At 50.0% G+C, this 21,430-nt stretch overlaps 1 protein-coding gene across 1 annotated transcript in view; it reads left to right on the top strand.

Moving 5' to 3' along the window:
• Positions 1 to 18,884, top strand: part of LOC142069112 (butyrophilin subfamily 1 member A1-like) — a 59,558-nt gene extending 40,674 nt beyond the window's left edge. The window contains exons 6-9 of the mRNA XM_075119491.1: positions 14,717 to 14,737; positions 15,170 to 15,190; positions 15,911 to 15,943; positions 17,610 to 18,884. Coding sequence (XP_074975592.1) covers positions 14,717 to 14,737; positions 15,170 to 15,190; positions 15,911 to 15,943; positions 17,610 to 18,124 — 590 coding nt within the window. The 3' untranslated portion in view covers positions 18,125 to 18,884. The remainder of the gene's footprint in view (positions 1 to 14,716; positions 14,738 to 15,169; positions 15,191 to 15,910; positions 15,944 to 17,609) is intronic.
• The last annotated feature ends 2,546 nt before the right edge of the window (positions 18,885 to 21,430 follow it).

Raw genomic sequence — 21,430 nt, 5'->3', positions numbered from 1 at the left:
GCCTTCACACTCAGCTGTAGATTCAGTGATCTACAGCCTGGTGGTGGCAGAGGCAGGGATCACTGTGGCCAGATTCTTGCCCACAGGATGATGCAGAGTTTCCCAGTGAGCTGAGATGTTTAGACACTGATGCTACCTGGTCAACTAGGCCTAGGGAAGGGTCACATGGGACCTGAGTCTTTGCATCTTGACTTTGGTGAATGGGGGCTGTACAAATTCCCAGGAATGAAGGGGAGAGTCTTATCTAGTTCTACAAAATGTGTCTCAGCTTCTGAATCACTTTGCTCTTGCCTGGGTTCAGCTTAAGCCAGCTGCTCTTCATCCCAGAGCCCTGGTGTTCCTGCATTTGTAAATCCTTGAAAATAGTCAGTTACTGTTGGACACTTAACTCTAGTGTGGCCACATGGTTAGTAAAACCATGAATGAAATGTTTGGTGTTTAGGGGCCAGGCGTTCATATCATGAAAACACTCCTTTAAATCTCCATTAACTAGAAATCTTCTTAAATAATTTGTATTTCCATCTGTTTGCTTTATTTCATTTCTTTAGGGAAACATCTTGGAGAAATCAGTAAATTCAATTTTTCTCCACATAGAACCTTTTCCATTAAGTTGTTTGCTGTTTTATTATTTATGATGATCATTATTAAAGAGAGATCAATTTGAGTATCACATGAAATATCAGGGATAATGTATTGATAATTATTCAGTATGTGGGTAAGAGAAAACCAGAAAGAAAATGTTCTTTGAAATGTATCTTCTCGGAGGCTGAAATCCACATGGTGCTGAAGGCACCATGACATGGGGGACCAGGAGGACTCTGTGCCCTCAAATGTCCTCTTGCCTCATCTGACAAGTAAATAATTTGGTCCAATGTGGATCTTGTGTGTAATTATATTGGAGGAGGAGTTGTTCATTTTTTCATTGAATGTTAAAAGGAAACTGGGATGAGATTAAGCCTGATCAGTTTCACCCCAACTGGTAATATGGAAAGTGAGACACGATATTCAACTTTCACAAAACTCAGACAACTGTATATCCATGAGAAAAATGCTCCTAATAATAATTTATATTTATTTCTGTTTTTTTAGGGAACCGTGATACACAAATCAGTAAGTGTTGTGCCCTTTTCTCCAACAAGGAAAACTTTGTACAAATTTGTCTCCTCATATTTTATTTTTTAAATGAGAAAAACATGAATGCCCTGATGCTGCACCACGAACATCAGTTAGAGCTGTGCCTTTGATTTCAACGAGTGTAGGATCCAACGCTAAATGCACAAGTCACATCACTAAAAGAATAATGTTGATAATTTTAGGGTGCAATATTACATTCCGTGCACTCCTAAAGCTCCCAGCAAAGTGAATGGGAACATGGAATATGCAAGGAATCGGCATTGGGCTCTAAGGGTAGCTTTTTAAAGGTATTTGGACACCTAATGCCAATTGAAATCAGTGGGAGTTAGGAACCTAAATACCTTTAAAAATCTGGCCCTAATTCCCTAGGGAATTCAAAACTTTCAGAACTGTAAATCCATGCAGATAATCAGTTATTTTTTGATACTTTACTCTAGTGTAGACACAAAATGAGCCCAAGTGTCTACACCACAATTTTACAGGCCCCCAGCCCATGTCTTGTGAACCTAGTTAGCTGCCATGGGTCAATTGGGGGTATTCAGTTGCTGTGTAGCCGCACCCTATGGGACTTGGCAGGTGCTCCGTGCCCTGCCTGTGGGTTGGAAAGGGACTCTTCTCTCCAGACCTCAGTAGTTTCCCTGCCCATTGCCTGGATGAATGGGTTTGAGAGGGACAGGCTGCATGATGGGAGGCTGGGGTTGATTCCATCCTGGAAGAGATGCACTTAATTAGTGTGTATTTGTTTCTGATTCTTTGTTACCTAGATGATCTTCAAAGTGAACTTGGTGAGTGTTTCTATTTCTCGAATGCAGCCTTTTCCATGGTGTTGAAACTATCTCTGGATCTATCAATCTCTCACCCTTCCGCCAGGTGGAGTCGGCAGCACCAAGGACTGGGTGCAGTGTCAAGGGTTCCTCTTAGCAATACAAAACAGAAAAACCTTGTGACCCCACCCAATAATCTGGGCAAATTTAACTCCTGAGCCTTTTTAAGGCTCTATAATGGCCCCTTTAAGGCTTATAGCGGCACAGCCGTACCCCTGCAGCTGCCCTGCAATGGGCTCTCCCGTGTAGCCGCTCTATGCCGACCTCCCACCAGCATAATTTAACCCCCCGCAACGAGCGGCAGTAGCTATGTCGGTGGGAGAGTGTCTCCCGCCAACATAGCACTGTCCACACCGGTGCTTTTGTCGGTGAAACTTTTGTCAGTCGGGGGCCTGCTTTCTTCTTTCCCTGACTGACAAAAGTTTTACTGACAAATGTGCTAATTTATGCACAGGATAAGAGACAAAACTGCCCACTCACCCGCCCTGAGTACAACAAAAGAAAACTTTTATTACAAGGTAAAGGGAACCCAGCATTGTTTTGGGAAAACACCACAGCCATGATTCGAAAGCATGTAACCCTAAGCAAACCCCCACCCCACAGTACATTGGGCAGTGTTCTTTGCCTCAGTTTCCCACCTTGCCGTTTGAAAATCCAATGAGCGAATGACCTGTAACACACCACTCCCCTCTCCCGCCACTGCAGCCCACTCACAGGTGGTTGTTCTTAATCAGCCAAGACCCAGAGTTCAGAGGTGACCTCACATGGCTTCACCTCCCACCCCTGAAAGGCGTCTGTGTGTGGGGGGGGTGGGGGGCATTGAGCAACACGTCCGCTGCTGCTTCCACCTCTGCAACTGGCTTGCTGCTGCTGCTGTCGCTGTCACCACTGGCCATCGGTGCCGACAGTCCTGCAGCACCCAGGGGGAAAAGTTTGTGGGTGCTCTGCACCCACCCGCAGCCAAGTTCCCCCCTCCCACCAGCGCATCTCACCCATTGAGGGCCTCGCTGACCAACTCTTCCCCCTCCCTCCCAGTGCCTGCTGCCTGCCGCAAAACAGCTGTTTCACGGCACTCAGAATTCTCTGGGAAGAAGGGGGAGGAGGCGGGGAAAAGGCGAGGTGGGGACGGGGTCTTCGGGAAGGGAGTGGAATGAGGTGGGGCGGGGGCGGAGCAGGGGTGGGGACTTGGGGCAGGGGTGGAATGGGGGGGTGGAGCAGGGGTGGGAAGAGGTGGGGTAGGGGTTTGGGGGAAGGGGTGGAGTGGGGGCGAGGCCTGGGGTGGAGCAGGGGGTCGAGCACCCACTGGCCAGAGGGGAAGTCGGCACCTAGGCCCCTGGCTGCTCACTGCCTCCCATCCCTGAAAAAGGGTGAGGGACATCGAGCAACGCCTCTGCTGCCACTCCTGCCTCTGGAACTGGCTCGCGGCGGCTGCTGTCTCTGCCCCGCTGGCTGATGTCTCTGCTGCGGGTTCTGCTGGTTTCTCTGCTGCTGTTCCCTCTGCCACCGCTCAGCTCCACTGGGGTTACCACGGCTGCTGCTGGCCACCCACTGCCACTTCCGCAATGGCGCCTTCTGAGGTTCCCCGACCTGCCCAGGGGCTCCAGCAGGCCGTGTCTCCTGCTGCGTCTCCAGGCTGTTCCCTGCAGCCCTGTCCCCACACCAGGTCTGCGACTTGGCCCCAGGCCTCCTCATCAATGGTTTCAGCTCTTGCAACCACTGAACTGAAACAAGGGCTCTCCATGGAGTCTAATCAGCTCTGGCTTTCAACACGGGAGAGGGGAGGGGAGGGTCAAATGGTACCTAGGGCTCTCGAAGGGGAATTCATAGCATCAGGCAGGAATGCCTGTCCCCACCCCCTCTGATTTTCACTGGGCTTTGGCATCTCTGCCCCCTGTTTAGCCAGTGAGTTTTAATTCAGGGTGTGACTGTGACACACCCAGGGTACAATCCAGAGTAATGGGTAGCTGTGTCAGTCCCACCCTGCAACCTGGGTGCCCTGTACAATGCTCTGCCTCTGTAGCCTCCTACCTGGACGACTCACAAACAGCCTCCAGTGGGGCTGGATTCTTTAACTGACTTGCAGATTAACACCAAGGCCTTAGACTGGCATCAGAAGGGGACTGGGAGCCAGTGAAGGGACTGGAACATGGGCCTGATGGGTTCACTGTGGCCTAAGCCCTGGAGAAGGCCGGCAGCTGCATTCGGTACCAGCTGGAGCCTTCACACTCAGCTGTAGATTCAGTGATCTACAGCCTGGTGGTGGCAGAGGCAGGGATCACTGTGGCCAGATTCTTGCCCACAGGATGATGCAGAGTTTCCCAGTGAGCTGAGATGTTTAGACACTGATGCTACCTGGTCAACTAGGCCTAGGGAAGGGTCACATGGGACCTGAGTCTTTGCATCTCGACTTTGGTGAATGGGGGCTGTACAAATTCCCAGGAATGAAGGGGAGAGTCTTATCTAGTTCTACAAAATGTGTCTCAGCTTCTGAATCACTTTGCTCTTGCCTGGGTTCAGCTTAAGCCAGCTGCTCTTCATCCCAGAGCCCTGGTGTTCCTGCATTTGTAAATCCTTGAAAATAGTCAGTTACTGTTGGACACTTAACTCTAGTGTGGCCACATGGTTAGTAAAACCATGAATGAAATGTTTGGTGTTTAGGGGCCAGGCGTTCATATCATGAAAACACTCCTTTAAATCTCCATTAACTAGAAATCTTCTTAAATAATTTGTATTTCCATCTGTTTGCTTTATTTCATTTCTTTAGGGAAACATCTTGGAGAAATCAGTAAATTCAATTTTTCTCCACATAGAACCTTTTCCATTAAGTTGTTTGCTGTTTTATTATTTATGATGATCATTATTAAAGAGAGATCAATTTGAGTATCACATGAAATATCAGGGATAATGTATTGATAATTATTCAGTATGTGGGTAAGAGAAAACCAGAAAGAAAATGTTCTTTGAAATGTATCTTCTCGGAGGCTGAAATCCACATGGTGCTGAAGGCACCATGACATGGGGGACCAGGAGGACTCTGTGCCCTCAAATGTCCTCTTGCCTCATCTGACAAGTAAATAATTTGGTCCAATGTGGATCTTGTGTGTAATTATATTGGAGGAGGAGTTGTTCATTTTTTCATTGAATGTTAAAAGGAAACTGGGATGAGATTAAGCCTGATCAGTTTCACCCCAACTGGTAATATGGAAAGTGAGACAGGATATTCAACTTTCACAAAACTCAGACAACTGTATATCCATGAGAAAAATGCTCCTAATAATAATTTATATTTATTTCTGTTTTTTTAGGGAACCGTGATACACAAATCAGTAAGTGTTGTGCCCTTTTCTCCAACAAGGAAAACTTTGTACAAATTTGTCTCCTCATATTTTATTTTTTAAATGAGAAAAACATGAATGCCCTGATGCTGCACCACGAACATCAGTTAGAGCTGTGTCTTTGATTTCAACGAGTGTAGGATCCAACGCTAAATGCACAGGTCACATCACTAAAAGAATAATGTTGATAATTTTAGGGTGCAATATTACATTCCGTGCACTCCTAAAGCTCCCAGCAAAGTGAATGGGAACATGGAATATGCAAGGAATCGGCATTGGGCTCTAAGGGTAGCTTTTTAAAGGTATTTGGACACCTAATGCCAATTGAAATCAGTGGGAGTTAGGAACCTAAATACCTTTAAAAATCTGGCCCTAATTCCCTAGGGAATTCAAAACTTTCAGAACTGTAAATCCATGCAGATAATCAGTTATTTTTTGATACTTTACTCTAGTGTAGACACAAAATGAGCCCAAGTGTCTACACCACAATTTTACAGGCCCCCAGCCCATGTCTTGTGAACCTAGTTAGCTGCCATGGGTCAATTGGGGGTATTCAGTTGCTGTGTAGCCGCACCCTATGGGACTTGGCAGGTGCTCCGTGCCCTGCCTGTGGGTTGGAAAGGGACTCTTCTCTCCAGACCTCAGTAGTTTCCCTGCCCATTGCCTGGATGAATGGGTTTGAGAGGGACAGGCTGCATGATGGGAGGCTGGGGTTGATTCCATCCTGGAAGAGATGCACTTAATTAGTGTGTATTTGTTTCTGATTCTTTGTTACCTAGATGATCTTCAAAGTGAACTTGGTGAGTGTTTCTATTTCTCGAATGCAGCCTTTTCCGTGGTGTTGAAACTATCTCTGGATCTATCAATCTCTCACCCTTCCGCCAGGTGGAGTCGGCAGCACCAAGGACTGGGTGCAGTGTCAAAGGTTCCTCTTAGCCATACAAACCAGAAAAACCTTAAGACCCCACCCAATAATCTGGGCACATTTAACTCCTGAGCCTTTTTAAGGCTCTACAATGGCCCCTTTAAGGATTATAGCGGCACAGCCGTACCCCTGCAGCTGCCCTGCAATGGGCTCTCCCGTGTAGCCGCTCTATGCCGACCTCCCACCAGCATAATTTAACCCCCCGCAACGAGCGGCAGTAGCTATGTCGGTGGGAGAGTGTCTCCCGCCAACATAGCACTGTCCACACCGGTGCTTTTGTCGGTGAAACTTTTGTCAGTCGGGGGCCTGCTTTCTTCTTTCCCTGACTGACAAAAGTTTTACTGACAAATGTGCTAATTTATGCACAGGATAAGAGACAAAACTGCCCACTCACCCGCCCTGAGTACAACAAAAGAAAACTTTTATTACAAGGTAAAGGGAACCCAGCATTGTTTTGGGAAAACACCACAGCCATGATTCGAAAGCATGTAACCCTAAGCAAACCCCCACCCCACAGTACATTGGGCAGTGTTCTTTGCCTCAGTTTCCCACCTTGCCGTTTGAAAATCCAATGAGCGAATGACCTGTAACACACCACTCCCCTCTCCCGCCACTGCAGCCCACTCACAGGTGGTTGTTCTTAATCAGCCAAGACCCAGAGTTCAGAGGTGACCTCACATGGCTTCACCTCCCACCCCTGAAAGGCGTCTGTGTGTGGGGGGGGTGGGGGGCATTGAGCAACACGTCCGCTGCTGCTTCCACCTCTGCAACTGGCTTGCTGCTGCTGCTGTCGCTGTCACCACTGGCCATCGGTGCCGACAGTCCTGCAGCACCCAGGGGGAAAAGTTTGTGGGTGCTCTGCACCCACCCGCAGCCAAGTTCCCCCCTCCCACCAGCGCATCTCACCCATTGAGGGCCTCGCTGACCAACTCTTCCCCCTCCCTCCCAGTGCCTGCTGCCTGCCGCAAAACAGCTGTTTCACGGCACTCAGAATTCTCTGGGAAGAAGGGGGAGGAGGCGGGGAAAAGGCGAGGTGGGGACGGGGTCTTCGGGAAGGGAGTGGAATGAGGTGGGGCGGGGGCGGAGCAGGGGTGGGGACTTGGGGCAGGGGTGGAATGGGGGGGTGGAGCAGGGGTGGGAAGAGGTGGGGTAGGGGTTTGGGGGAAGGGGTGGAGTGGGGGCGAGGCCTGGGGTGGAGCAGGGGGTCGAGCACCCACTGGCCAGAGGGGAAGTCGGCACCTAGGCCCCTGGCTGCTCACTGCCTCCCATCCCTGAAAAAGGGTGAGGGACATCGAGCAACGCCTCTGCTGCCACTCCTGCCTCTGGAACTGGCTCGCGGCGGCTGCTGTCTCTGCCCCGCTGGCTGATGTCTCTGCCGCGGGTTCTGCTGGTTTCTCTGCTGCTGTTCCCTCTGCCACCGCTCAGCTCCACTGGGGTTACCACGGCTGCTGCTGGCCACCCACTGCCACTTCCGCAATGGCGCCTTCTGAGGTTCCCCGACCTGCCCAGGGGCTCCAGCAGGCCGTGTCTCCTGCTGCGTCTCCAGGCTGTTCCCTGCAGCCCTGTCCCCACACCAGGTCTGCGACTTGGCCCCAGGCCTCCTCATCAATGGTTTCAGCTCTTGCAACCACTGAACTGAAACAAGGGCTCTCCATGGAGTCTAATCAGCTCTGGCTTTCAACACGGGAGAGGGGAGGGGAGGGTCAAATGGTACCTAGGGCTCTCGAAGGGGAATTCATAGCATCAGGCAGGAATGCCTGTCCCCACCCCCTCTGATTTTCACTGGGCTTTGGCATCTCTGCCCCCTGTTTAGCCAGTGAGTTTTAATTCAGGGTGTGACTGTGACACACCCAGGGTACAATCCAGAGTAATGGGTAGCTGTGTCAGTCCCACCCTGCAACCTGGGTGCCCTGTACAATGCTCTGCCTCTGTAGCCTCCTACCTGGACGACTCACAAACAGCCTCCAGTGGGGCTGGATTCTTTAACTGACTTGCAGATTAACACCAAGGCCTTAGACTGGCATCAGAAGGGGACTGGGAGCCAGTGAAGGGACTGGAACATGGGCCTGATGGGTTCACTGTGGCCTAAGCCCTGGAGAAGGCCGGCAGCTGCATTCGGTACCAGCTGGAGCCTTCACACTCAGCTGTAGATTCAGTGATCTACAGCCTGGTGGTGGCAGAGGCAGGGATCACTGTGGCCAGATTCTTGCCCACAGGATGATGCAGAGTTTCCCAGTGAGCTGAGATGTTTAGACACTGATGCTACCTGGTCAACTAGGCCTAGGGAAGGGTCACATGGGACCTGAGTCTTTGCATCTCGACTTTGGTGAATGGGGGCTGTACAAATTCCCAGGAATGAAGGGGAGAGTCTTATCTAGTTCTACAAAATGTGTCTCAGCTTCTGAATCACTTTGCTCTTGCCTGGGTTCAGCTTAAGCCAGCTGCTCTTCATCCCAGAGCCCTGGTGTTCCTGCATTTGTAAATCCTTGAAAATAGTCAGTTACTGTTGGACACTTAACTCTAGTGTGGCCACATGGTTAGTAAAACCATGAATGAAATGTTTGGTGTTTAGGGGCCAGGCGTTCATATCATGAAAACACTCCTTTAAATCTCCATTAACTAGAAATCTTCTTAAATAATTTGTATTTCCATCTGTTTGCTTTATTTCATTTCTTTAGGGAAACATCTTGGAGAAATCAGTAAATTCAATTTTTCTCCACATAGAACCTTTTCCATTAAGTTGTTTGCTGTTTTATTATTTATGATGATCATTATTAAAGAGAGATCAATTTGAGTATCACATGAAATATCAGGGATAATGTATTGATAATTATTCAGTATGTGGGTAAGAGAAAACCAGAAAGAAAATGTTCTTTGAAATGTATCTTCTCGGAGGCTGAAATCCACATGGTGCTGAAGGCACCATGACATGGGGGACCAGGAGGACTCTGTGCCCTCAAATGTCCTCTTGCCTCATCTGACAAGTAAATAATTTGGTCCAATGTGGATCTTGTGTGTAATTATATTGGAGGAGGAGTTGTTCATTTTTTCATTGAATGTTAAAAGGAAACTGGGATGAGATTAAGCCTGATCAGTTTCACCCCAACTGGTAATATGGAAAGTGAGACAGGATATTCAACTTTCACAAAACTCAGACAACTGTATATCCATGAGAAAAATGCTCCTAATAATAATTTATATTTATTTCTGTTTTTTTAGGGAACCGTGATACACAAATCAGTAAGTGTTGTGCCCTTTTCTCCAACAAGGAAAACTTTGTACAAATTTGTCTCCTCATATTTTATTTTTTAAATGAGAAAAACATGAATGCCCTGATGCTGCACCACGAACATCAGTTAGAGCTGTGTCTTTGATTTCAACGAGTGTAGGATCCAACGCTAAATGCACAGGTCACATCACTAAAAGAATAATGTTGATAATTTTAGGGTGCAATATTACATTCCGTGCACTCCTAAAGCTCCCAGCAAAGTGAATGGGAACATGGAATATGCAAGGAATCGGCATTGGGCTCTAAGGGTAGCTTTTTAAAGGTATTTGGACACCTAATGCCAATTGAAATCAGTGGGAGTTAGGAACCTAAATACCTTTAAAAATCTGGCCCTAATTCCCTAGGGAATTCAAAACTTTCAGAACTGTAAATCCATGCAGATAATCAGTTATTTTTTGATACTTTACTCTAGTGTAGACACAAAATGAGCCCAAGTGTCTACACCACAATTTTACAGGCCCCCAGCCCATGTCTTGTGAACCTAGTTAGCTGCCATGGGTCAATTGGGGGTATTCAGTTGCTGTGTAGCCGCACCCTATGGGACTTGGCAGGTGCTCCGTGCCCTGCCTGTGGGTTGGAAAGGGACTCTTCTCTCCAGACCTCAGTAGTTTCCCTGCCCATTGCCTGGATGAATGGGTTTGAGAGGGACAGGCTGCATGATGGGAGGCTGGGGTTGATTCCATCCTGGAAGAGATGCACTTAATTAGTGTGTATTTGTTTCTGATTCTTTGTTACCTAGATGATCTTCAAAGTGAACTTGGTGAGTGTTTCTATTTCTCGAATGCAGCCTTTTCCGTGGTGTTGAAACTATCTCTGGATCTATCAATCTCTCACCCTTCCGCCAGGTGGAGTCGGCAGCACCAAGGACTGGGTGCAGTGTCAAAGGTTCCTCTTAGCCATACAAACCAGAAAAACCTTAAGACCCCACCCAATAATCTGGGCACATTTAACTCCTGAGCCTTTTTAAGGCTCTACAATGGCCCCTTTAAGGATTATAGCGGCACAGCCGTACCCCTGCAGCTGCCCTGCAATGGGCTCTCCCGTGTAGCCGCTCTATGCCGACCTCCCACCAGCATAATTTAACCCCCCCCAACGAGCGGCAGTAGCTATGTCGGTGGGAGAGTGTCTCCCGCCAACATAGCACTGTCCACACCGGTGCTTTTGTCGGTGAAACTTTTGTCAGTCGGGGGCCTGCTTTCTTCTTTCCCTGACTGACAAAAGTTTTACTGACAAAAGTGCTAGTTTATGCACAGGATAAGAGACAAAACTGCCCACTCACCCGCCCTGAGTACAACAAAAGAAAACTTTTATTACAAGGCAAAGGGAACCCAGCATTATTTTGGGAAAACACCACAGCCATGATTCGAAAGCATGTAACCCTAAGCAAACCCCCACCCCACAGTACATTGGGCAGTGTTCTTTGCCTCAGTTTCCCACCTTGCCGTTTGAAAATCCAATGAGCGAATGACCTGTAACACACCACTCCCCTCTCCCGCCACTGCAGCCCACTCACAGGTGGTTGTTCTTAATCAGCCAAGACCCAGAGTTCAGAGGTGACCTCACATGGCTTCACCTCCCACCCCTGAAAGGCGTCTGTGTGTGGGGGGGGTGGGGGGCATTGAGCAACACGTCCGCTGCGCTTCCACCTCTGCAACTGGCTTGCTGCTGCTGCTGCTGTCGCTGTCACCACTGGCCATCGGTGCCGACAGTCCTGCAGCACCCAGGGGGAAAAGTTTGTGGGTGCTCTGCACCCACCCGCAGCCAAGTTCCCCCCTCCCACCAGCGCATCTCACCCATTGAGGGCCTCGCTGACCAACTCTTCCCCCTCCCTCCCAGTGCCTGCTGCCTGCCGCAAAACAGCTGTTTCACGGCACTCAGAATTCTCTGGGAAGAAGGGGGAGGAGGCGGGGAAAAGGCGAGGTGGGGACGGGGTCTTCGGGAAGGGAGTGGAATGAGGTGGGGCGGGGGCGGAGCAGGGGTGGGGACCTGGGGCAGGGGTGGAATGGGGGGGTGGAGCAGGGGTGGGAAGAGGTGGGGTAGGGGTTTGGGGGAAGGGGTGGAGTGGGGGCGAGGCCTGGGGTGGAGCAGGGGGTCGAGCACCCACTGGCCAGAGGGGAAGTCGGCACCTAGGCCCCTGGCTGCTCACTGCCTCCCATCCCTGAAAAAGGGTGAGGGACATCGAGCAACGCCTCTGCTGCCACTCCTGCCTCTGGAACTGGCTCGCGGCGGCTGCTGTCTCTGCCCCGCTGGCTGATGTCTCTGCCGCGGGTTCTGCTGGTTTCTCTGCTGCTGTTCCCTCTGCCACCGCTCAGCTCCACTGGGGTTATCACGGCTGCTGCTGGCCACCCACTGCCACTTCCGCAATGGCGCCTTCTGAGGTTCCCCGACCTGCCCAGGGGCTCCAGCAGGCCGTGTCTCCTGCTGCGTCTCCAGGCTGTTCCCTGCAGCCCTGTCCCCACACCAGGTCTGCGACTTGGCCCCAGGCCTCCTCATCAATGGTTTCAGCTCTTGCAACCACTGAACTGAAACAAGGGCTCTCCATGGAGTCTAATCAGCTCTGGCTTTCAACACGGGAGAGGGGAGGGGAGGGTCAAATGGTACCTAGGGCTCTCGAAGGGGAATTCATAGCATCAGGCAGGAATGCCTGTCCCCACCCCCTCTGATTTTCACTGGGCTTTGGCATCTCTGCCCCCTGTTTAGCCAGTGAGTTTTAATTCAGGGTGTGACTGTGACACACCCAGGGTACAATCCAGAGTAATGGGTAGCTGTGTCAATCCCACCCTGCAACCTGGGTGCCCTGTACAACGCTCTGCCTCTGTAGCCTCCTACCTGGACGACTCACAAACAGCCTCCAGTGGGGCTGGATTCTTTAATTGACTTGCAGATTAACACCAAGGCCTTAGACTGGCATCAGAAGGGGACTGGGAGCCAGTGAAGGGACTGGAACATGGGTCTGATGGGTTCACTGTGGCCTAAGCCCTGGAGAAGGCCGGCAGCTGCATTCGGTACCAGCTGGAGCCTTCACACTCAGCTGTAGATTCAGTGATCTACAGCCTGGTGGTGGCAGAGGCAGGGATCACTGTGGCCAGATTCTTGCCCACAGGATGATGCAGAGTTTCCCAGTGAGCTGAGATGTTTAGACACTGATGCTACCTGGTCAACTAGGCCTAGGGAAGGGTCACATGGGACCTGAGTCTTTGCATCTCGACTTTGGTGAATGGGGGCTGTACAAATTCCCAGGAATGAAGGGGAGAGTCTTATCTAGTTCTACAAAATGTGTCTCAGCTTCTGAATCATTTTGCTCTTGCCTGGGTTCAGCTTAAGCCAGCTGCTCTTCATCCCAGAGCCCTGGTGTTCCTGCTTTTGTAAATCCTTGAAAATAGTCAGTTACTGTTGGACACTTAACTCTAGTGTGGCCACATGGTTAGTAAAACCATGAATGAAATGTTTGGTGTTTAGGGGCCAGGCGTTCATATCATGAAAACACTCCTTTAAATCTCCATTAACTAGAAATCTTCTTAAATAATTTGTATTTCCATCTGTTTGCTTTATTTCATTTCTTTAGGGAAACATCTTGGAGAAATCAGTAAATTCAATTTTTCTCCACATAGAACCTTTTCCATTAAGTTGTTTGCTGTTTTATTATTTATGATGATCATTATTAAAGAGAGATCAATTTGAGTATCACATGAAATATCAGGGATAATGTATTGATAATTATTCAGTATGTGGGTAAGAGAAAACCAGAAAGAAAATGTTCTTTGAAATAACAAAAGGAGTACTTGTGGCACCTTAGAGACTAACCAATTTATTAGAGCATAAGCTTTCGTGAGCTACAGCTCACTTCCTCAGATGCATATCGTGGAAACTGCAGCAGGCTTTATATATACACAGAGAATATGAAACAATACCTCCTCCCACCCCACTGTCCTGCTGGTAATAGCTTATCTAAAGTGATCATCAGGTGGGCCATTTCCAGCACAAATCCAGGTTTTCTCACCCTCCACCCCCCCACACAAATTCACTCTCCTGCTGGTGATAGCCCATCCAAAGTGACAACTCTTTACACAATGTGCATAACAATCAAGTTGGGCTATTTCCTGCACAAATCCAGGTTTTCTCACATCCCCCCCCACCCCCATACACACACAAACTCACTCTCCTGCTGGTAATAGCTCATCCAAACTGACCACTCTTCAAGTTCTACAACCTATCCTAAAGGATGACCCAACACTCTCACAAATCTTGGGAGACAGGCCAGTCCTTGCCTACAGACAGCCCCGCAACCTGAAGCAAATACTCACCAACAACCACATACCACACAACAGAACCACTAACCCAGGAACCTATCCTTGCAACAAAGCCCGTTGCCAACTGTGCCCACATATCTATTCAGGGGACACCATCACAGGGCATCACAGCTGCGGGGGCGGTGTCTGCAAGTCAAGGAAGCCTGTGGGACTGAGCTTTCCGGCACGTGCAGCTCCAGCCCAGCGGAGGGGAGAATGACATGCCAGCGTGTAGAGCCGCCTCCTCGCCAGCGCCGGGCTGGGCTGGAATGCAGGGGCTTTAGTGGCTGAAGCCCACAGCCCTGGGCTAAAGCGGCCCTGAAAAAAGATCTGCACTTTTGGCAGCCTGGAGATCTTTTCGCGGGAGCCCCCCTTTGCCTGCAGCCCCTAAATCCCCTCTCTTAAACCGGCCCTGAACAGGTGCAAGGCAGGATCCCTGCCAGCCCCCAAGGGGAGAGGGGAGGGAGCCCCACCCAGCCCCGCTCTGCCCCCAGCCCAGATCCTATCTCATCTGCAGCTGCGCTCCGCCCCCTGCCTCCCACTAAGCTCCGGCTCCTGCCACAGTTCCAGTCCTCCCCCTGCTCCGCCCCCAGGTCAGTTCCTACCAAATTCCCTCCCCTCCCCCAGGCCACCTCTGCTCCTCCCCTATCCCCAGTTCTGCCCCCAGCTCCCCCTTCAGCCCAAGCACCTCTGCTGAGTCAACTGTGCAGTAACGGAAGGGGGGGCGCAGACAGCTTCCATTACTGCAAGGGGGGAGTGATCGGAAAAGTTTGGGCACCACTGGTCTTGTCTGATTTCCTGAAGAAGAGATTGAATAGAAATAATCCGTCTTACCTGTCACAGTGATGATAAAGAGAAATAAACCATAAAAAAAGGAAAACACCTAACAAACATTATGTGTCTCTCTGTTTAATTTTTAGGCAAACGAGATAGAGAAATTGGTAAGTGTCATTATCCACACTCTGAAAAGGATTTTTTTTTTTGTAATTGGATCTTCATGGGGCAGTTTGTTAAAATGTTGTGGAGTTCACTGTAAAATTTAACTTCTACAATTGTGTTGTAATATGAAACCTTTTTTTGTTTACTTGCTTTTTATTATTATTATTTTGTGGAAGGGTTAGTGTGATTGTATAAAATGTGGGGAACCACTAAAGTGGAGAGATTTCATACCAAAAGCTAATTTGAAAAACTGAGATGTAATAGAGTCACATGTGTGTGAGACCAGAAGGGACCACTGTATCCTCTTGTCTGATGTCCTGAAGAAGATGTTGATTTCTCTCAGTTTTTACTGTCGTATCGATGATAAAGACAAATAAAACGTAAGAAAAGGGAAATGCCTAAAAAAATTTGATTTATTTCTCTTTCCTTTTCAGAGAAACGAGATAACGAGATAAGTAAGTATCATTATCTTTCCTCTAAAATGAAACTTTTTGTACCATTTTGGAGACTCATGTGGCTGTTTGTTTAATTGTGGTGGGGTTGTTTGCTTTTAAATTTAAATTTTAAAATTGTTGCAATAGAAAACCTTTTTAGTTATTTGTTTGCTTTTTTATCAGCATCATCCTCATCATTCTTTTGAGGTTTGTTTGTTCATGTAACTTTATAAAACGTGGGGAAAGACTAAACTGGATGAATTTCACACCAAAAGCTAATTTGAAAAATTGATAAGCAATACAGTAGTAAAGTAGGTATTGGCCAAAAAACTATGGCCCAGGAGGAATTGTGTGAAGGCCCTGGTGGACTATCAGCACCTGAGATGATTATCTTCCCTCCACACTGCAGAGTAGGCATGTAACCAACCTGAAGTAAAGTGATACCTGGGCTCTAGCTTCTACCCAAAGTCTTGCCAGCTAACCTGGGTGCAAAGCACCACCAAACTTGAGTCAGAGCTTTTGTGCTTGTGCATTAAACAGGTTGGGGCAACGGCCAGGTAAGATTCTGGACTAACCCTGCAGTGAAGATCCACCCTGGGAGAGAGACACTCATGCAGTCCAGTGGAGGTTCTGATGAACGAATAACTTTCCTTTTCCCTCAGTGTATTAGTTTGTACAATATTGAATCATGCAATACGTGTTCAGATCTGCTCTCCTCTCTAATTATGTTGCTGGTTTTAGGGTGGAGAAGATCCGTGGCACCTATAGAAGAAGGTAATTAAAGATCATATTTTATCAATGTCCAAATATCTGTTCCCATGAGGCAATGTGCCTCATTTTCTTTGTATATGGGAGTGGATGTGATTGTTCAGGGCAGATCTCCCCAGAACCCTTCATTTCACGGCGCATCACAAGGTGAGGTGAGGTTTGTGCCTATGTCCTACCACACCATACTGAATCCATAGCATATTGAATCTATGCTTCCTGCCCCTCCACCGCTCGCATGTGCACTGTACCCTGCAGAGATCTGTGACAGCCGCTGCCACCCCTTGTACGGAACCAGTGGGACATGCACCTCCACAGCCACTTCTCCAGGGGGAGTTTGTTCTGTCTCCCCGTGCTGATGTCCGATCTCCAGTGTCCCTTTGTTTCTTCCTTCATCTTTTCCCCCATGAAGAAAGCCAGGAGCTCTGCAGTGACCCCACACTGACTGGGTGAGCAGGGACTGTGTCTGTGTGAGACCCTTGCTCCTGTCTCAAGCAGAGGAACTGAGCCTTGATCACAGACAGGGGCTCCCCTGGCTCCATTATACAGGTCTGGGAAGCTCCTGTGATCACCGCTGGGAGCTTGTGTCTTTTCTCCTCTCTCCATCCACCATGACCCCAGCATGGTCCCGTCTCTGGTAAACAGGACGTCAAGTCAGCCTCCCCATTACTGGCATGACCCGCCCCCTCTTTCCACCAGCCACCTATTCCGTACCTCCTCCCTAGTGGCGGATTTGCCACTGGGCCAATGTGGCCTGTGCCCAGGAGCCCCAGAAAAATGGGCGCCTCTGTGCCCCAACCCGCTCTGCCTGCCCAGTGCTCCTGCCAGAGAGTGGGGTCAGGGCTCGGGGGGCTTGCCCCACTCCATCCGCCCAGAACTCCAGCCAGAGAATGGCGTCGGGGTGCGGGGTCTTGCCCTGCTCTGCAGCTGGAGCACCAGGTGGGCAGAGCAGGGCACGCCCCTGCACTCCGGCCCCATTTCCCCAGCAGGAGTGTGGGGAGGGGGGGTTCTGCAGGCAGAAGGGGTAGGAAGGGGCCTTCACTTGCTGCGGCCCAGGGCCTCACAAAACCTTAATCTGTCCTGGCCCCCTGACACTTGTAGCTTCCACCATGAACCCCCTTCCCTTGTTTAGTCCCCTCACTCCCTGCCCCAGGCTAATGTACTTGCGTGCTGCGACTGCTGCTGAGCAGTGACATTCTGGGCAGGTTCAATCCTGGTACCGTGTGGCCTGTTGCTGTCCGAGCTGTGACATTTCAGAGCAGTCCAGGTGCAGTGGGGAGGCCCCATAGCAAAGTCCAGCACAGGGGCAGCTGGGACACAGTGAGAGTGAAGGTGGGGTGGGGGGAAGCGCTGTCAATATTCACTGAGTTGTACCATCTGCTGGGGCTGCCAGAGTCTCTAGTCCCCTCCCCGGGCAGAGGTGGGGGCAGGAGGGGAAAGATTCTGAGTCCCAGGCCTGGCCCATCTGCTCCTTTCACCGTCACTGACCCGTCTCTGTCAGGGGAGTGACTCTCCCCAGCCTGGTGCTGAGATCTCTGAGGTGACGATGGGTAAATCCTGGAGGAAGGAGATTCCCTGAGTCACTCCCCAGCTGGGGCAGATTCTGTCACTGACGCCATCAAACCCTCCCCCAGGGCCGAGCTCTGCCCCTCACGCTCTGATTCTCTCTCCCCAGCGAATGTGACTCTGGATCCAGACACGGCTCATCCCCAACTCGTCCTGTCTAAGGGTGGGAAAAGTGTGAGATGGGGAAACACGCGGCAGCGACTGCCCGACAAGCCTGAGAGATTTGACTCTGTGCGCTGTGTGCTGGGCTGTGGGGGATTCACCGCGGGGAGACATTGCTGGGAGGTGGCGGTGGGGGGTGGGGGATACTGGGCTGTGGGGGTGGCCAGAGAGTCTGTGGGGAGGAAGGGAGGGATCAGCTGTAGCCCTGAGCGAGGGATCTGGGCAGTGGAGTGGGACTGGGATCAGTTCCGGGCTCTCACCTCCCCTGAGACCCCCCTGCCCCTGAGCCGGGCCCCCAGCAGGATCCGGGTTTGTCTGGACTGTGACCGGGGGCAGGTGACATTTATCGATGCTGGTGCCGAGGCCCCGATCTTCACTTTCCCGCCGGGCTCCATCCCTGGGGAGAGAATCCGCCCCTGGCTCTGGGTGGGGCCGGGATCCCAGCTCCGCCTGCGTCCCTGAGACCCACAGCAGAGGGGGGAACCGGAAATCAGCCTCTCTAGCCTCACGGACCCCAGTCTCTATGACCTTGGAGGACTCCCATCTACCCAGCCCCTGGAAGCTCCTCCCCCTCCCTCCCTGCAGCCCCAGGAGGCAGAGGGGGAGGGGGAGGAACCCCTGGGGCTGCAGGAGGGGCAGAGGGGCCCTGAGGGGCAGAGGCGGGCGCTGGGCAGGGGGCAGAACTAACAGCCGGGCTGGGGACAGGCAGAGGTGGGGGCTGGGCAGGGACCCAGCATGAATCAATCAGGGTTTTGGGAGAAGCTGGAAGCTCTGCAGCAGCTGGGCGCATTTTGTGCAGATCTGTGGGATTAGATCGCGCTGGGGCAGCAAGAGGGGAATGTATAAAATCAGGGGAAAGAAGGGAGCAGCCAAGGGGGTTGATCTGTGGGAGGGAGGAGAGTGGGAAAGACACAGGAAAATAAACAGGGATCACAAGTGAGGGCTAGAAAAATGCTGAGTAGAGAAGGAGAGTATGAAAGAAAAGGGAGAAGGAAAGGGAACATCAGAGGGATTTATGACGTGTTTCTGAAAGTGAGACTGTAACTCATTAATTTCCTATATTAATTCCTGGGCATTGGTGCTATTTTAGTGCTATTAGGCAAACTGCTCTGAGTAGCTGTGGATCTTCTTACAATATGCTGTGGTCATTAAACTCTGTCTTAGCTCCTTTTACTTTCCTGCTTTCCACCTACTTATTGTAAAATAAAAACACTACAAACAATTCTTGTTTCCTTCACCTTCATGTCCCAGCCGTAATTGTTGTGGGCAGCTCAAGAACGTGAGGTCCAACCTCAGGGCAGTTACAAAGCAGGGCACAAACCCCCGACTGGTTGTCTGTTCTGTATTTAGATTTCACTCACCAGGTATCAACCGTGAACCCCTCAAGCACTAAAACAGCCTTAACACGGGTGGCGGGTGAAGCTTCCCCTGCGGGAGGCTAGTTCCCTGTCCCACCTCTTGCACCCCCATTCCACCCCGGTGCCCCCCCAGGCCCTGTCCCCACTTCACCGCAGGCCCTGCCCAGCCAGCACCATTCACTGCATCACTCTCCTGCCCATGTGAGGGCAGCGTTGATAAGGGATGCAGCAAGGGGGGAGGGCTCTTGACGGGGAGGAGGGGTGAGGAAGGATGCGGAGCAGGTTGGGGGTCTTGCGGGCAGGGGATGGGTGAGAGAAGGGACACAGCAACGTGGGGATCTCACGGGGCGATGGAGTAGAGGAGGGACATGAGTGAGGTATGGGGAGTCTCACGGGCAAGGAGATGGAGGAGAGGAGGGACACAGTGAGTGATGGGTAGAGGCATCTTGTGGGTAGGGGGGTGGATGAGAGGAGGGACAGGGTGCGCTGGGCAGTCTTGCGGGGAGGGTGGAGGAGAGGAGGGACACAGTGACCCGTGGGCTGGGAGATCTTGCAGGGGCTGGGGGATGAGGAGGGATGGGGCAAGTGGCAGTTGGCGGGGGGATTTTGTTGGGGGGGTGAAGGAAAGGAGGGTCATGGAGAGCAGTGGGGGAAGGATCTCACAGGGGATGGGGTGGAGGTGAGGAGGCACACAGTGAGCAGCGGGCAGGCGTTTCACGGGGGGGGGTGAGGAAGTATGTGGTGAGTGGCAGGCGGGGGGCGGGCGGTCTCGCGGGGGTGAGGAGGGATGTGGCAGGCAGGGCCCTCTGAATGAGACACCCATGTGGAAAGTTGGGGGTAGTTAATTCAGATAGGAAAGCAAGACGTGATATGGATAGTATCAGAAACCACCACTGGTAGCTAAACCTGATGGCTAAATTTGACGGGGCTGTTTTTCACAAAACCCCTGGCAAAGAGCTATAAAAATTTTGCGGGCAGGGGAACCAAGGTTGGAGGGGCACCTGCCCACAGCAAACGATGCCCCTGTTTGGAAGGGAAAAAAAGTAAACTTGTGAGAATGAAGGACAGCGAAGGCTTTGAAATAGGGTTGCCACCACTGAGGTACAAAAAATGAGGATGTCCTCAGGCCATAAGCCTGGCAGTATCTACTGATCACCTTACACATGTCCCAGGGCAGCTACCTCCAAAAAGCATATGCTTCAGTGTTCACAGAATGGGAGGATTAGTTACAGACATTAGGTTTATTATTTTTAATTAAAAGGTATAAAATGTTCATAATATTGGAAGTCCAAAATGGTATTAATTGTCATAGGAACATAAAGCCATTTCAGATATATGGAACCTTTTGGAGCAGTAACAGTCAATCAATGGTTGCAATTTCAGCTTGCAAGGTACAGCCTGTATCCAGAAACAGAATGTAACCATGTCCTTAGCTGTATTCAGTGCAATTGTCATTGATACCAGTGTCATGTGTGTCTAGATAGCCAAATACATATCACCAGTGTTACCGACTCTTGCCAGTTTACCATGAGGGTGTCAGTATTTGGTGTTTTTATTCTGAAAGCACAAGCTTCTGGAATCAAATGATTGCTTGAGAATCACAGTTTTCACTAAGTATACCAATAAAAAAAATTTTAACTTGTGGTTTTGGAAAAAAAGTGAAAATGTGAATCTAATGCACCCCTAAAGGCTCAGAAACAAAAAATGAAAAGAACCCCAAACTTACTTGGTTTTAAATCATAATTCTTTGAGGCATGATGTACCATATGATTTCTTGGGGTTATCACTACTGTATATCTATGTTTAGTTAAAATTACAGTAGAAATTTGCCTCTGAGAGAGATTTCATACAGAGTGTGTTATTAGGTTGACCCGAGTGGATGGCTGATGTTGAAGGCCCTGCGCACTGTTCTAGTTGAGAGCAGAATTTGATGATGAGTCTGGTATCTTTCATACAATCTAGTGTATTTACAAAGTATGCAGGAAGTTCTGTTTCCATTATCTAAGGAGGCACCAAACCATCCCACCCATCCAAAAAAACCTCAGAAATCTTCCTTTGCTCACTGCTCCAAACTCTCTCAGTCAACTTGTGACTGGGTGCGCGTGTGGACGCACACACACACACACACACACACGCAACACAAAAATTCCAGAGTGGCCTCGGGTCTTCTCTTTGCTATTGTGTCTTGCTCTCATGTGTAACTGTTAACCTGGACAAAGGGAAGCTGCTACATTCATCCGTTTAAGGGGCTTTAAACCAACAATAGGCCAGTGCCCTTAGTGAACACGGGCGAAGTAAGTCAATCGTGAACCAGGTAGCACAAGGACATACCTCTAAACAGTCTTACCCAAAGTGATGGTGAACTAAGAACAATGAGAGTAATAAAATAAATAATTAAAAGGGGTGAAAC

Source organism: Caretta caretta, chromosome 14 (assembly GCF_965140235.1).
Source record: "Caretta caretta isolate rCarCar2 chromosome 14, rCarCar1.hap1, whole genome shotgun sequence".
Lineage (NCBI taxonomy): Eukaryota > Metazoa > Chordata > Testudines > Cheloniidae > Caretta > Caretta caretta.
This window is presented reverse-complemented; position numbering and strand designations above follow the sequence as displayed.